We start from the raw sequence: 15,483 nt of genomic DNA on the forward strand, positions 1-15,483 counted from the left end.
GATAGAAATATAATTAAAATTTTTAACTGTTCAGCTTCCATAGAGACTGCACTTCCAGCTCTTGTTGTTCCCATCTTGGAGCCCTGTGGTAATTCAGAGTGTCTACACATTTTTGTCGATTTGCATTCTGGAATGTTCCAGTTGATGCTGTATGGACTTGGTAAGTTACTAAATGATAGACTCACTCAGTATAAAGAAAAATATTTTTAACAAAAGCAGAATAAAAACTTTTGCCATTAGTTATTGGGAAGGGTGGTATAAACAGTATATAGAAAGTAGATATGGAAGGAATAACCGGTTGATGTCTGTTCCTTGGGGCCCATTTTAGCTCTCTTGTACCAGAAGTTAAACTTCCCAATATGAAGTCCATTCATGTTGTTTCTCTTATGTAAAAGTAATAATGTTGATGGCTGATCTTTTCTCAGATTAACTGTTTTACCACTAATAGTTGGGTATCATGGAGAAGACTACAATCTAATGTCATTCGTGACTGAAGAATAAATTTATGACAGTATAAATATCTCAAGATGACTTGAATATAGAATCCTGGAGGAAAGAATTTTTTTTTTCTGGCTTAAACACAGTAGAAATTGAAGTTTGATTTCTAGCATGTTCTTTTACCAAGTTGGTGTTCTGAAATGATGAAATACTGGAAACTTAGTGTTTTTGTGTTGCTAATGAGATAGTATTCTTGAATATGTTAGCACATTTCCCATTTGAAATTAATTTTAAGCCAGATTTATGAAAATAAAAATCCTTTCTGGTTATATTACATGGCTGTAAAGATAGATTTTTCTATGAACTGCTCATGGAAAAAACTGGCCTCACTACTTTGAATACATCACATTTATGATGGCTAAATGATAAGTGACACATTAGGAAATTGTTCTTCAAAACTTTAATGGTTTTCTTGATATTTAAAATAGTACATACTCATATAAGTAGAAAAACTAAATGTGTAAAAATGAGAGAAGCAGTAAACAGTTGCCTTTTGGTAATCATTGTTTTTAAGGGATGTATGCTTGTCTTAGCTCAGGCTGCCATAACAGAGAACCACAGAATGGGTGACTTAAACAACAGAAATTTATTTTCTCACAGTTTTGGAGATTGGAAGTATGAGATAAGGTTGCCAGCATGGTCAAGTTATGGTAAGAGCTCTCTTCCTGGCTTATAGTTGTCAGCCTTCTTGCTGTGTCCTCACATGGCAGGAAGAGAGAGAGAGAGAGAGAGCAAGCTCTCTGGTGTCTCTTTATAAGGGCACTAATCTTATATGAGGGCCCCACCCTCATGACCTTATCCAAACCTAATTATCTCCCAGAGGCTCCACCTCTAAACACTTATCACATTAGGAGCTAGGGCTTCAACATATGAATTTGGGAGGATGCAATTCAGTCCATGGGCTTCCCAGGTGGCTCAGCGGTAAAGAATTCACCTCCCAATGCAGGAGATGTAGATTCGATCCCTGAGTCGGGAAGATCCCCTGGAGAAGGAAATGGCAACCAACTCCAGTATTCTTGCCTGGGAAATCCCATGGACAGAAGAGCCTGGCAGGCTACAGTCCATGGGGTCACAGAGTCAGACATGACTGACTGAGCACGCACACAATTCAGCCCATAGCAGTGCTCTTCTAATTGTTTCTGTACTTTTTTTTTAGTTGAAATCATTTTATATTTTGCTTTTTGTTCAACATTCTTTTTCTAAATATATGTATTTTATTGAAGTATAATTGACTTAGTGTTTCAGGTGCATAGCAAGGTGATTTAGTTATACATTTACACATGTATTATTTTTGAAATTATTTTCCATTATAGGTTATTATGAGATATTGACTGTAGTTCCCTGTGCTATACAGTAAACTTTTGTTGCTTGTTGCATATCTATTTTTTTTAATTAGAAATCTAGCATTTTATTCAACATTCTATTAGCATTTTCTCATGTCATTAAAAATTCTAAGTGACATTTAGCAAGCTAATCTTCAGCCAACAGCTCTTGCTTATTTAGCAAGCTAATCTTCAACCAACAGCTCTTGCTTATGCCAGAGATCGTTTGTGTTTAATAAATAAACATTTTAATGAGGTTTTATAGTTTTTGTAATTTTTAAGGTTCTAAGTTTAGTAATACTATGAGTTTTAAATACATACACATTTATAATGTTAACTAACTAGACTAAGAGTTTGGGTAATTAAAATATGGGCAAAGAATTTAATGTATTTGTTACTCATTCTTCCTGCTAATGTACACTTGCTATTAATTATCTTAACTATAACTCTCCCTAAATATTAAAGAAGGAAAACAAATTAGATTTAATTTATGCCTCATGATGTGTTATCATTTAGCTTTTCTCTAACTCAGAATAACACTACTTTCTGCCTGAAACAGTAACTCTCATTTAAATTTTGGGCTATCTGGATATCTTGTGTCTCGTGTAAGCCATTAATTAATGAAGTGCTTTATGCTATAGACCAAGCCACACTGGATGACATGGAGAAGTCTGTGAATGATGATATGAAACGGATCATTCCTTGGATTCAACAACTTAAGTAAGGCTGTTTATTTAGCTCAAAACTAAAATTGAAAACTTATTTTGACAAGATATATTTTCTTCCCCATCATTGATCTTGATCAGCCACTATCCTTTTTATTTATGATGTGAAGCTTGAGCCCCTTTTGGTACTTAGAATCTAAATTTTCTTGAATTAGGTCTGAGATGGCAGTGCTTCATATCAAATTCCTCTCGAAAGCAAACATAGGTATGAAGGGCATGACACTCAACTTTGATTCCTTGTCATGTTATCTCCTGTGTAAGCCCTCTACAAATCACTTACACAATGAATTTTATTGTATCTAGGGTTCTATGCAGTAGATTCTTCTTAGGATAATCTTCATGGTATGAATTGACCAGCTGATACTTTCAGAGTAGTCATCTGCTTCATTCAGTTTGTCTCAGAATTCTTTGAATGCTTCAGACTGTTAAACCAAATAAAATTGAAAATGAAGCTAGAGATAATTGTTTGAGGTTTCATTACCACCCTGGTACACAAAAGTATCATTATGGCAGCTCTAACAGACTCTTTAAATCAGTAAAACAGAATTCCAAGGAATAAAAATAAATATTAGAGATTAAAACCAAACTGGCAAATGGTGTGGTGGGGGTGGGGCAGACTGTTCAGTGGGATTTTAATACTTAAATCTTAATAATTCATATTTTGCATAATTTGAGGTTGTTGGGCAGTTCCAGCTAGTAGAAATATAGCCTAAAACCAAGACTTCAAGTCCCAAAAGCTTTAAACTTATCAAATATGTATTTGTACTTAAACTCACATTATTTATAGGAAAGGTCCCCTGGTTGTCACTTATAATGCTTCTCAGATGATCTTTGATCAGTTTATCACTAATCTATCATGGGACATTAATTTTTTGAAATAATTTTATTGAAATATAATTTGCATAGCATAGGCTTTAATTGTTTTAAGTGTACCATTCAATGTCTTGTCATAAATTTACTGAGTTTTGTAACAACCGTAACCACAATCCAGTTTTAGAACACTTAAAACATTTCTATTGCCTCAAAAAGATGCTCATTTACAGTTAATCCTCATTCCCAGCTTCACCTCAGGCAACTATGAATCTGCTTTCTGTTTTTGTAGATTTTCCCTTTCTGAACATTTCATAAAAATGGAATCATAAAGTATGTGGTCTTCTGTGACTGGCTTCTTTCATTTAGCATAATGTTTCCAGATTCAACCATGTTGAAGCATGTACCAATTTTTCATTCCTTTTTATGCCTAACTAACATTCCATGGTGTGGCTAGGCCACCTTTTATTTATCCATTCATCGTTTGATGGACATTTGAATTGTTTCCACTTTTTGACTCTTATGAATAATGCAGCTGTGAGTATTCATGTGCACATACATGTGTGTAATTTGCATTCCACTAGGAGTGGAATTATTTAAGAAGTTACCATACTAGTTTCCAAAATAACTGTACCATTTTACAGTCACATCAAACAGTGTATGAGGGTTTCCATTTCTCTACATCCTTGTCAGCCGTTGTTACTGTCTTTGACCATAGCCACCCTAGTGAGTGTGATGAGGTATCTGACTGTGGTTTTAATTTACATTTTCTAGGGACTATTAGTATTGGGCATCTGCTCATGTGATTATTTTTTTTAATAATATTCACCGAAAACAAATTCTAGGAAAAAAGAAATGAAAAAACGTTCAAAATATAAGCCCCAATTTTTTATTAGAGTCAACAGTCATAAAATTGCATTTCAATAAATAAGATCAGAACAAAAAATAATAAAAAAATTCAAAATCTATACATTTTTCATTGAACGTATACATGTATAGACAAGTTACTCATCACTTAAACTTTTTGTTCCACAGTCATAACAAAAAGCTGAGTGAAATAGCAATTCCATATGTGCTCTGAAAGAATGTCTTGTATTTATTATTCATATGTTTATAATTTACATATATTTGCAATATATTTCAAATTTTTAATGTGGCAAAAGTGCTTGTTTCTGGTTTGTTGTAACTAAGTTGGATTGGTGATGATAATTACAGGAGATAATGTTTATCTTAAATGTTTCTGTGTTTTTTTAAAAATAACATACATAGTAGAGATACCAGTCTCACAAAGTATGTTGATAAGACTGGAAGTAGAGATTTGAAAGCAATTTTGGCAAGTTCAGGGTATATGTTTTTAACTGTCTTCCAAAATGAAGTAAGTTTTGGTATATTTAAAAAATTTATCATCATTCGTTTATTAATAGCCAGTTCTAGCAGTTGATCCTGTGAAGCTATAGTTAAATTTGTTTTTCAGTATAAAAAAGCAGTTTCCAGATTTTATACATTTTTGGGGTAATAGTTTTCAAACTGCTCTTAAAATGTTATACATTAACTATGGTTTTACTGCACATAGCTAGCACACATTTTGTATCACACGCAGCTCATCACACAAATGCAATAGCACCCAAACTGGTCTGTACCCTGTTATGTAAGACAAGCCGACTGATCATGAGCTTGGATGTTGTGGCATTGTTATATTGCTATGAAAAGCTTCTAAATGTGTATTCTTACTTTTTTAGTTGTCTCATGGTGGATCAGTGAGTTTGTTTACCTATCGTTTTACCTTTTTCACACGTTAATATGATATTGGTCTCTAGGATAGATAACCAGATAAAAGGAATGAGAGGGGTACTACAGTAAAAGCAACAAAGTGAAATCTGGTGGCTTAACTGAGAGAGGAGGGTAATGAACACTTACTGGCACCTGCAAGACATACCCATCACTTTTATATGCGCAGGATAAAAACTGGAACTGGAGATCTCCAGTGATAACCAGGAAAATGAGATACTTTTATATTTATTTATTGTTCTATTTTGGTTTATAAACACTTCATGCATTTTATAAAAGATGTTGAGATTAGTTTGTGCTGTCTTATAAACCACAGGAGATCTTTCATCTCCTATAATAAACTGATACTTTCTCAGCCTTAATACTAGTGGATTCTACCTTATAACTAATTAAGGTCATTCACACTGCAGTTTAAACTCTTTAAACTAAAATTAACGGTTCAGTACAAAACTAGAGAAATGATTCATCATTATGGTCATATGTCCTTTTAGTAGTTCAGTTAAGTTTCATATATTAATTGCTTTCTTAGTGGGGTTTAATAATCTATTTGTAAAATAGTAGCACACAGTTAATCAGAAGTCTATGATTTTGTGATGTGGATGATCTCTTTTAAACTAAGGTTTTGGCTTGGACAACAGCGTTGCAAACAATCTATAAAACACCTGCCTACAATAACCAGTGAAACATTGCAGCTGTCCAATTATTCAACTCATCCCATAGGAAGCCTTTCTAAGAATAAGCTGTTTGTCAGACTTACCCGTCTTCCACAGTACTACATTGTAAGTATGCAAAGGGGTGATTTCGGTGATTGAGTTCAATAATTCTATTTGTATCTTGAATCATTTATTGTTTAGTTTAATTTGAAAATGTATTTTTTATTGGATATTTGAATTTTGTATAATGATTCTCAAGCCAAGAGAGGGGAGAGTTGGTAGGGATGGGGCAGTGAGAAAATCTTATCTGTAGGAAATAATACAATGATTAGGCGGGTTTGGGGAATATAAGGTATGCCTCGTCCCTCACCCCAGGATCTGTCCTATAGTGAGGCCTAGTTTCTGCTTGGAATTAGGCATCTCCTCTATGTAAGAAACAATTTGAAAGCAACTGTTGTGAAGATTTGGAGATGTTTTGGTGTCAGGTAAACTTGTTTGGTTTTAATCAAATGTTAGCTTGCATAATGCTGCTTTCTAAACATGATGGACTAAATTAGCTTTATTTTCTCATCCTTAATTGAAGGTATATATATCCATTTTGTTGATTGCATGTACTTTTCAGTACACAATAAAATCCTCATTCCTTTTTCACCCTTTCTAGATTTTTCTAGTAGTTTCCTTCAGATTATTGAACTAGTTAAAATTTGTAAGAATTTGAAATATGTACTCATATATTTCATAAATGTATTTCCTGCATGTAGAAGTTTTTGTGTACACCAAGTAGATACTTTTGGCTAAGATTCTAAGGTGTTTGAAAAACTTAATTCAATGGGAGTGAATTTTTTTTGAAGCTTTAAGCTGTACTTTTAAAAAGATACTATCATCAAAAGGTACCCTGTGTAGCCTGATATATCTTAAGTTAGGGTTACTTAGGTTGACGAATAAGTCTGTCACTGATATGAATTCACTGTTTTCTGAATTTTAAAACACCAGCTGTGAAACTGGATTTGGCATGTGACAGGATTGTTGTTTCAGTTCTCCATGTGCTGCCTGATCTACATGTATTTTCTGACTTTATTTAGTATCAACAAAATGCCAGGCTTTCAGTTTCAATAACTAGTGGTTTATTATAAAGCAATAATTTGTTTCACATGGTTTAGACCAAACTGAATGTGTATCACTCTTCATCCTTCTCACTTAGGATGATACATTCATAATAGTGGCGAAAACTACCATAGCCTTTAAGAAGAATAGAGGAAAGTCTTATTGCCTTTAAATGTCTTTGCTATTTTACTTTTGCTGGCTTTATTAGAATATAATTTAAACACAATAAAAATTCAGACTTTTAAGTATCTGGAGTTTAATAAATGCATACAGTTTTGTAACTGCCATCTCAGTAAGACACAGAAGCTATCTGTCACCCCCTAGAATTCCTTCATGCTTCCTCTCTATAATCAGACTTTACTCCTGCTCTCTCCAGTGACCACTGACCTGTTTTTTGTCTCTACACTTTAGCCTTTCAGTTGTTTCTTCCACTTGGCATAATGCCTTTGATTTTCATCCATATTGTTGTATTTATAATAATTCATTCTTTTTATTGCTGAGTAGTGTTCCATGGTATGAATGTATCACAGTTTGTTTAGCCTCTCGTCGAAGGCCATCTGCGTTGTTTCCAGTTTTGGGCAGTTGTGAATAAAGCTGCTATAAGTATTTGCATATAGATTTTTTTGGTGATTTCTTTTGGATAAGTAACTAAAAGTGGGATTGTTGGGTCACACACTAAGTGTATATTTGGCTTTATAAGAAACTGCTAAACTGTTTCCAAAGTGGCCAGACCATTTTGCATTCCTGCCAGCAATACATGAGAGTTCTAGTTGCTCTGCATTCTTGCCAGCACTTGTTATTGCAATTAAAAAAAGAAAATGTTAGCCATTCTGATAGATGTGTAGTGGTATCTTATTGTAGTCTTAATTTATGTTGCCTTGATGACTGATGATATTGAATGTCTTTTCATCTGCTGATTTGCTGTCCATATATCTTTGGTGAAGTTCCATTTTAATTCTTCCGTTTCTTCAGTGTTGATTCTTAAGTGTCGGCCAAACAGTTTCCTGAAGAGACTATGTGGGGAGGTGGGGAGAGAGGGGAGAGACAGGAACAGAGACAGAAAAGTGTATGTTGGTCAAGAGCCCTGTCCAGTGGCATTTATTTCTCTCACTCAAGTATTTAGGGAACTCTTCTTAAATTTTAGGTAGACCTTGAAAATAGTAAGCCTCTATGGTGAGAGCAAGGTCTCTGGATCCAGACTTCTAGGATCAGAGCGTGAGTCTGTCACTTCTCAGCTCTGAGACCTTTGACAATTAATCTAAGCTTTTTGTGCCTAACTTTATCAGAAAAGTGAAGATAAGAATCCCTACTTCATTGAGTTACTGGGATTAAATGTGTTAACATCTGTCAGGTACTTAGAGTATAGGGCTTCCCTGGTGGCTCAGCTGGTGAAGAATCTGCCTGCAATGTGGGAGACCTGGGTTTGATTCCTGAATTGGGAAGATACCCTGGAGAAGGGAACGGCTACCCACCCCAGTATTCTGGTCTGGAGAATTCCATGAACTGAATAGTCCATGGGGTCGCAAAGAGTCAGACACAGCTGAGCAACTTTCACTCACTTCACTCACTAGGAGAGTACCTGGCGCATGATAAACTCTTTATCGGTATTAACTATTGTTCATGTTCTTGTTATCCTCATCCTCGTAGTGACTGTATATTTCAGTTGAAAAATCAGGGTTTATTTTTATATCCTTCCAAGTATGAGATGCAGTTGTCATTTTTCTTTCATCATTGTTCTTTAGTCTGATCTGTTTTTTAGAAAACAAATTACATATTTAATTGCAGTGCTTTTTTTGAGATCATGACTGATTTGTCCGTGTTTAAAAAGTCATCTGCATTAGATATATAATTCTGAGCCCTACTTGATACAAGGAGGAAAATATTCAACATTTATCAGTTAGTTATGTCTCTGAGTCTCATTTCTGATTTGGACCTTCTTAGGTTGTAGAGATGTTGGAAGTTCCCAATAAACCCACACAATTGTCGTACAAGTACTACTTCTTGTCTGTGAATGCAGTGGATCGTGAAGACAGCCCTCTCATGGCCCTCTTGCTGCAGCAGTTTAAGGAAAACCTCCAGGAATCAGTTTATCGTACAAAAAATGGGAAACAGCCTAGAACCAGTACCAAGCGCAAGGTATGTTCACGAACAGAAATGAGCCCAGGGTTTGTATCTGTTAACTTTGCTGTACTCTTTTAACTATTTTTAAATGGGAAAGAATTAGGTATGATTTTTAAGAGGCTGGCCAACAATAAGGTTTAGGTAACAAATGTCTATACATTCTTGAAAATGCTTCTCCTTTAATTAATAATTAATTATACACTCTTTCCCACAAGGCAACTTGTTAAGTACATAATATTTACTACTGAATTTCCAGTGTTTAGGTCAATATTTGCTCAGTAAACATTTGTTGAATGAATTAAGATTTGTTTTGGTTAACTTTGACTTTTGTTATACTAGTCCAGGTGCTTAACTAATTGCATCACATACTTTTTCTTTTTTTAACCCACTTGTGTTCTTTACTTAAATTCTAGTTGTCTGATGATGTATGTCCAGTAGAACCCAAGAAAACCAAACGATCAGGAGAAATGCGTGCCTTTAATAAAGTTCTAGCTCATTTCGTCGCTATGTGTGATACAAACATGCCATTTGTAGGACTTCGGTTGGAGGTAACTTTTTGGAACAATTTTGGGTACCCGAAGAGTAATGTTTTAAATGCCTTGCTAAAGCTACATGAATTCCATTAGGAGAACCAGATGGTTGTGATCTTGTTTATTTGGGGAGGGGTAGGGTTGAAATCACAACATCTCATGGTATATGTGTATACCATGAGATTATTAAATTATTTATCTCTGATTCCAAATTGTAGGCCTTCTGTTCTTTGTGGAAATGGGAAGTAAATTCTTCCCAGTTTAAAAAAAAAAATAAAGACAACTTTTGAGAACCTTACTTGTATACCTCGAAGGAGCATTATTTACCTTTTTTAGGGATGGTTAATAGTTAAAGGGGTTGTTTATTTTTCAGTGAGTGAAGCTGTACATATTGCTTACTAATAAAATTGGGTTCCTTTGTGAGAAGCAGGTCAGAAAGAGTATTAAACTAAATTTTTACTTTTTTCCCATGGAAGAATCAATAGACTTAGCCCGAGTTAGTGTCTTTCAAGAGTACACAATTGTGATATTCAGCATGACCCCCAAGCATGAAAGGAAAGAGAGGTAACAGAACCTGTATTTTTGTATTTCCAAAAAGGACTTTGGCCAAGGATTGGCAACAATTAAAAAGTAATACATGAAAATCTTAATTATTTCCCTCTAGTTTAAAGTTTTACTTTTTGTAAGACTTCTCCCTTCTGTAAATTATTGGTGATGAAGGAAAGACCTAGAAATGTGGAAGTGGATTATTTGTTAGGCTGATGATAATAGTCTTGGGAAGACTTGTTGAAAACACTTAGATGCTTTAGAGCAGGAAGCAGCAGACTTTTTCTATCAAGGGGCAGATGGTAAATATTTTAGGTCTTGTGGGTCATTTATTGTTGTTGTTGAGTCACTAAGTTGTGTCTTGACTCTTTGCGACCCCATGGACTGCAGCATGCCAGGCTTCCCTGTCCTTTGCAATCTCCTAGAGTTTGCTCAGACTCATGTCCATTGAGACGGTGATGCCATCCAGCCATCTCATCCTCTGTCATCCCCTTCTCCTTTTGCCCTCAATCTTTCCCAGCATCAGGGTCTTTTTGACTGAGTCAGCTCTTCGCATCAGGTGGCTGAAGTATTGGAGCTTCAGCATCAGTCCATCTCTTGAGGTCTGCTCATTCAGGTCTGCTGTTGTAGTGTGAACCAGCCATAGTTGATATTTAAACAAATGAGTGTGGCTGTGTTCCAGTAAAACTTTATTTACCAAAACAGGCAGTGGCTAGATTTGGCCCATGAGCTATGGTATGCCAGTTGCTGCTTTATAGGGCTTCAGGATCTAAAGGTGGAAACTAGGGTGTGAAATTGTGAGGAGCAGCAGTAGCCTAGAAAATCCAAGCCCAGAAATAGGTGACTAAAGTAGATACTCATGTCCTCGATGTCCCAGCTCCTACAACTGTGAGCCTGATGAGTGTCCCTTGTCTGGGAACTGTCCAGAGCTCCTACAGTGTCTGTGCTTCTAACTATTTGACTCTGTTGTTGGGCTTTTTCATCATGCTACATGGATTGATTGGGCTTCCCTGGTGGCTCAGACAATAAAGAATCTGCCTGCAATGAGGGAGACCTGGGTTCAGTCCATGGGTTGGGAAGATCCCCTAGAGGAGGGCATGGCAACCCACTCCAGCATTCTTGCCTGGAGAATCCATGGACAGAGGAGTCTGGCGGGCTACAGTCCATGGGGTCGCAAAGAGTTGGACATGACTGAGTGACTAAGCACAACACGTGGATGGATTACATGAGAGTCACTCAGTTCTTCCCTTGCAGTGGAATGGGAGGCTGCATGATACCCAGGGGGAGTGCCTCAGTCATTGTCTGCTGTCTTCCTCATTACCCACAGGCCAGAAGTTGCAAAAGCTTGTGTCTTTGTCGTGCCCACATAGACACCTGTAAGCGTAATGGCCTCTTCTCCTTCTCTGTGTTCCTATACCTGTCGCACATGTAGGCTGTTCAACATTCTGTAGTACTCTGTTGAACTCAATCAAGCTCTTAAAAACTTTCTTTTCTCTCATTGAAAAGATGTTAAAGGCAGAAGCAAGCACATTTTCTGCTTAAGGTAACTTACACTGAGATGTGAATAACTAAATCTGATCTTAGCAGGAATGTTGATATTTGTGATCCATAGAACAGAGGCAGTGTTTTTGAGCTCTCCCACACTTTGCTGTCTTTTTAATCTGGAGCCCTACTTCATGGTCAGCAGCTGTTTTTCTACACCTCTGCTCTTTCCAGGCCCAAAGAGCAGGGCTCAGTGACATGCTTAAGGCTGCCTTAAATCCTTTCTGGAATAAGGTGGATATAAATAGTCTGTTAGAGAAGACCTGGGACTATCTGCTTGGAGGCAAGTGTGTTCCTCTGCTGGGTGACTAGAATGACTTCCTGGCATACCCAAATAACCTGTAGTTCCACTGACAGGGTCTCTGGGTAAATGCATCAACTGGAAATCTTTTCTTCTTGAGTTTCACAGAGGAAATAGTTGTTTGAAAAAATGTATTCCAGAAAAGTTGTAAACTGAAAAATACTGTTTGTGATTAAAAATGAGATGTGGCTATGACTCAAACTTTGTTTTCAGATAGACGTTAATTGCATCACACAAGGAAACCAGTCTTATTTAGTTCCCCAGGAAATCAGATGAGGGGGGACAATGCTCACAGCTCTAGAACAGAGGCCATGAGAAGAGAGACAGTAGTACTTAGAAAAGGTAGTTGCCTTTGTAAAATTGGTGGTCTTATATAACTGTACCTTTCTCTTTCCAGTTGTCCAATCTGGAGATTCCACATCAAGGAGTGCAAATGGAAGGTGATGGCTTCAGCCACGCAATTCGCTTACTGAAGTAAGTCCCTGTCATGTGTCTGATGTGGTGCCACACACTGCAGCCATCCTGCCAGTGCTGCTCCTTCTGCGAGTCAGCATAAAGCAGAGTTCAGAACCTGTGGATGTCACAGGTTTCTGTATGGAATTACACAGTCTAGGAGAGGATTCTCTTTTACCTGCCAAGTGGAGATCCAGTACCTCTTGGTATTTTAGGATGTCCTTCCTTTGGCTTTCTTTCATTCATTTCAGCAGATGTTTACTGAATGTATGTGTCAGGCTTGAATTCTGATAGAGCCCTTTGGGATGCTGTGGGTTCATATAGCAGGGGAATCTGGGCTAGTTTGGAAATTTCCACCCTAAAGGAGATCAGTCCTGGGTGTTCATTGGAAGGACTGATGCTGAAGCTGAAACTCCAATACTTTGGCCACTTCATGCGAAGAGTTGACTCATTGGAAAAGACCTTGATGCTGGGAGGGATTGGGGGCAGGAGGAGAAGGGGACGGCAGAGGATGAGATGGCTGGATGGCATCACTGACTTGATGGACATGAGTTTGAGTAAACTCTGGGAGTTTGTGATGGACAGGGAGGCCTGGCGTGCTTCGATTCATGGGGTCTTAAAGAGTCGGACACGACTGAGCGACTGAACTGACTGATCCCCACGGAAGTACAAGTTGTACCTAGACTGAAGGAGAGGTGAGAATTAGCCAGAGGAAAGGGAGCTAGGGTGGGAGTGGGTGCCCCAACCAGAAGGAGTAACTGCTAAAATTACAGCTTAGAGGGGAGAGAAAGCTCGGCATCCTGGAACTGAAAGAAGTAGGGCATGGCAGGAGTTAGGGGCGATGAGCCTACAGATTTACACAGGAAGGGTCAGATCCTATAGGGCCTTGGTATAAATGTCCTTAAGGAATTTAGACTTTATCTGAATGGCAGGAAAGAGCCATCAGATGATTTTAAGCAGAAACTGACATAATTAGATGGGTTTTGTTTTTTTTTTTTTAAAAAAACTCGCCCTGATAGCAACATGGAGAATAAATGGGAGAGGAACAAGACTTAAGTAGCAAAACCAGTTGCTGAAATGGTTCACACCAGAGTTGTTGGTAGCTTGGACCAGGGCAAGTTCCATAAAGACTTAGGGGATGAAGTCTTTATAAGTGATATTGAAAGTGAGAGAGAGAGTAGAAGGTGGCAGAGATGGCTCTTAGTTTTATCTTGGGCAGATGATGGATGGTGGTGGTGTTTATTGAGACACGGGAATGAAGATGTGAGTTTGAAGAGGTTTTGCTAAGTTCGAGGTATTTAGACATCTGTTTGGACAGGCAAGGATGTGTCTCAAGCTCAGGTGACAGGTCTGGGCAGGGGAAATAGATGAGTCACTACCAAGGTGGAAATAATTAAGCTGGGATAGTAACTTAGATCACTGGGGAAAAGTAGATGGAGGGAGATGTACAGAGGGCTTGGTTCTAAATGAGTAGAGGACTAGGGGCCAGTGGATGCTTAGAGGAAAAACTAAGGCAGCGTGTGTGATTTATGAGTTGACCAGGATGGACTTGCAAGCTCAAATGCCATTTTTAAGAGGTCAGCCTTTTTGGTGCAGAAAGCAGTTTTCTTTTTTTGAATTTGTATTGTTTCTTAGATGTTGCTTAATAATATAAACCATAGAAGCAATTTTTATTTATTGAATTCCTCTGTCTGCCAAGACACGGATGGCTCTGCAGTTTGAGCCAGCAGGAATCAATTTGTAACCAATTTGTTGCTTGCAAATCAGTTTGTCCTGTGGAAGAGGGGAAGGTGTATGAGATAGCATGTACTCCACCCACGTGTCATGGTGCTCACTTTAGATAAAGAGTTGAAGAACTAGAAAAGCTGCCCTGCCTGGCTACCGTAATGCCATGTCCACAAAATGGTTGTTTTTTTTTTTTTTTAAATCTTACTTTATTTCCCACTTTTTACTCATACATATAAGGATTTACATAGTTAGAAGAATCATTTTCTTTACTAATCATGACATGATTGATGGCTAGAGTTAAGGCAAAATTATCTGGGGAAGCATAATTTGTTCTTTTTTTTTTTTTCATTTATTTATGCACAAAATGGTTTCTAGAGAGCAAGCTGGTTTTATAATAGACATCAAAAGGAAATGTAATACTTTTAGTTTATTTGCCTTTGGTTTTATATTACTTCTGCCTAACATATGGGGTGTTTCTTTTTACTCTTCTTGACAATTGCAGATTAATAGATGATAACATTTGTGTTCTCTTATCTTTTCATGTTTTTCATCGATCTTAAGATGTCTGTTCTCAGCATTTTTACGAGAAAAATTTCAGTCCCCTTTCTTCTTGTGCTCAAGAGAATTCATTACAGTCCTTACCTAGAAAGAAAGCACTTCATATTTTTTGATTTTCATTTTACAGTAATTTTTAAGAAAGTCTTTACTATATCCTGGCTATTGTTTTCTTTATTTAAAACTTAAGAAAATATATAGAAACGGATAAAGAGATCTGTTTGTCTGGTACATGATGTCCATTATTGGGGGTGTTTTCTTCATAGACGTGAAGGAAAAAAATAATGTCTAAATATGATTTTATTAAAATCTGGCCTGGATCTAATTATTAAGTAATTGCTTTAATACATTTAATCTTTAGAAACTTTTAAGCTTTTAGTCCTAGGTATTTTCATATTAAGTGGGAATATGAGTAGATGCTTCAAAGCTTTAAAACTGAGCACATTTTTCTCCTCTTTGCTAAAAGAGGTAGTCTGTTCTTGTTCAACTTATCTCCATGAAAATCTGTTGAGCAGGTCTCCTTGCTGTATCTCTGAAAATATCATGGTAAACACTTTAGGCTGCTCTGGTTCATGGACCTGTTGCCTGGTGCAGATTCAGAAGCACCTTGATCACACCACACAGATGACACAAGTCTCGAGAGCAGCCTGCTTGCAGTGCCTGGTTATGAGCTCCTGAGCAAACTTTCAACCCTTTTTGCTCTCTTAAATTGTTTATTCTGGGTCAGTGGTTCTCAACCTCAGAACAGTTTTCCCTGCCAGGGAACATTTGGCAGTGTTTGGAGATATTCTTGGTTATCATCGACTG

General features: G+C 37.1%; 1 protein-coding gene across 2 annotated transcripts in view; it reads left to right on the top strand.

The window, feature by feature from the left end:
• The window catches only part of MED14 (mediator complex subunit 14), a 60,870-nt gene that overhangs the window by 21,245 nt on the left and 24,142 nt on the right, over positions 1–15,483 (top strand). For both annotated transcript variants that reach the window (XM_061137325.1, XM_061137326.1), the window contains exons 11-16: positions 35–160; positions 2,462–2,540; positions 5,763–5,922; positions 8,842–9,036; positions 9,435–9,569; positions 12,338–12,414. In XM_061137325.1, the coding sequence (XP_060993308.1) occupies positions 35–160; positions 2,462–2,540; positions 5,763–5,922; positions 8,842–9,036; positions 9,435–9,569; positions 12,338–12,414 (772 nt within the window). The remainder of the gene's footprint in view (positions 1–34; positions 161–2,461; positions 2,541–5,762; positions 5,923–8,841; positions 9,037–9,434; positions 9,570–12,337; positions 12,415–15,483) is intronic.

The sequence above is a fragment of the Dama dama genome, chromosome X (genome assembly GCF_033118175.1).
Source record: "Dama dama isolate Ldn47 chromosome X, ASM3311817v1, whole genome shotgun sequence".
Lineage (NCBI taxonomy): Eukaryota > Metazoa > Chordata > Mammalia > Artiodactyla > Cervidae > Dama > Dama dama.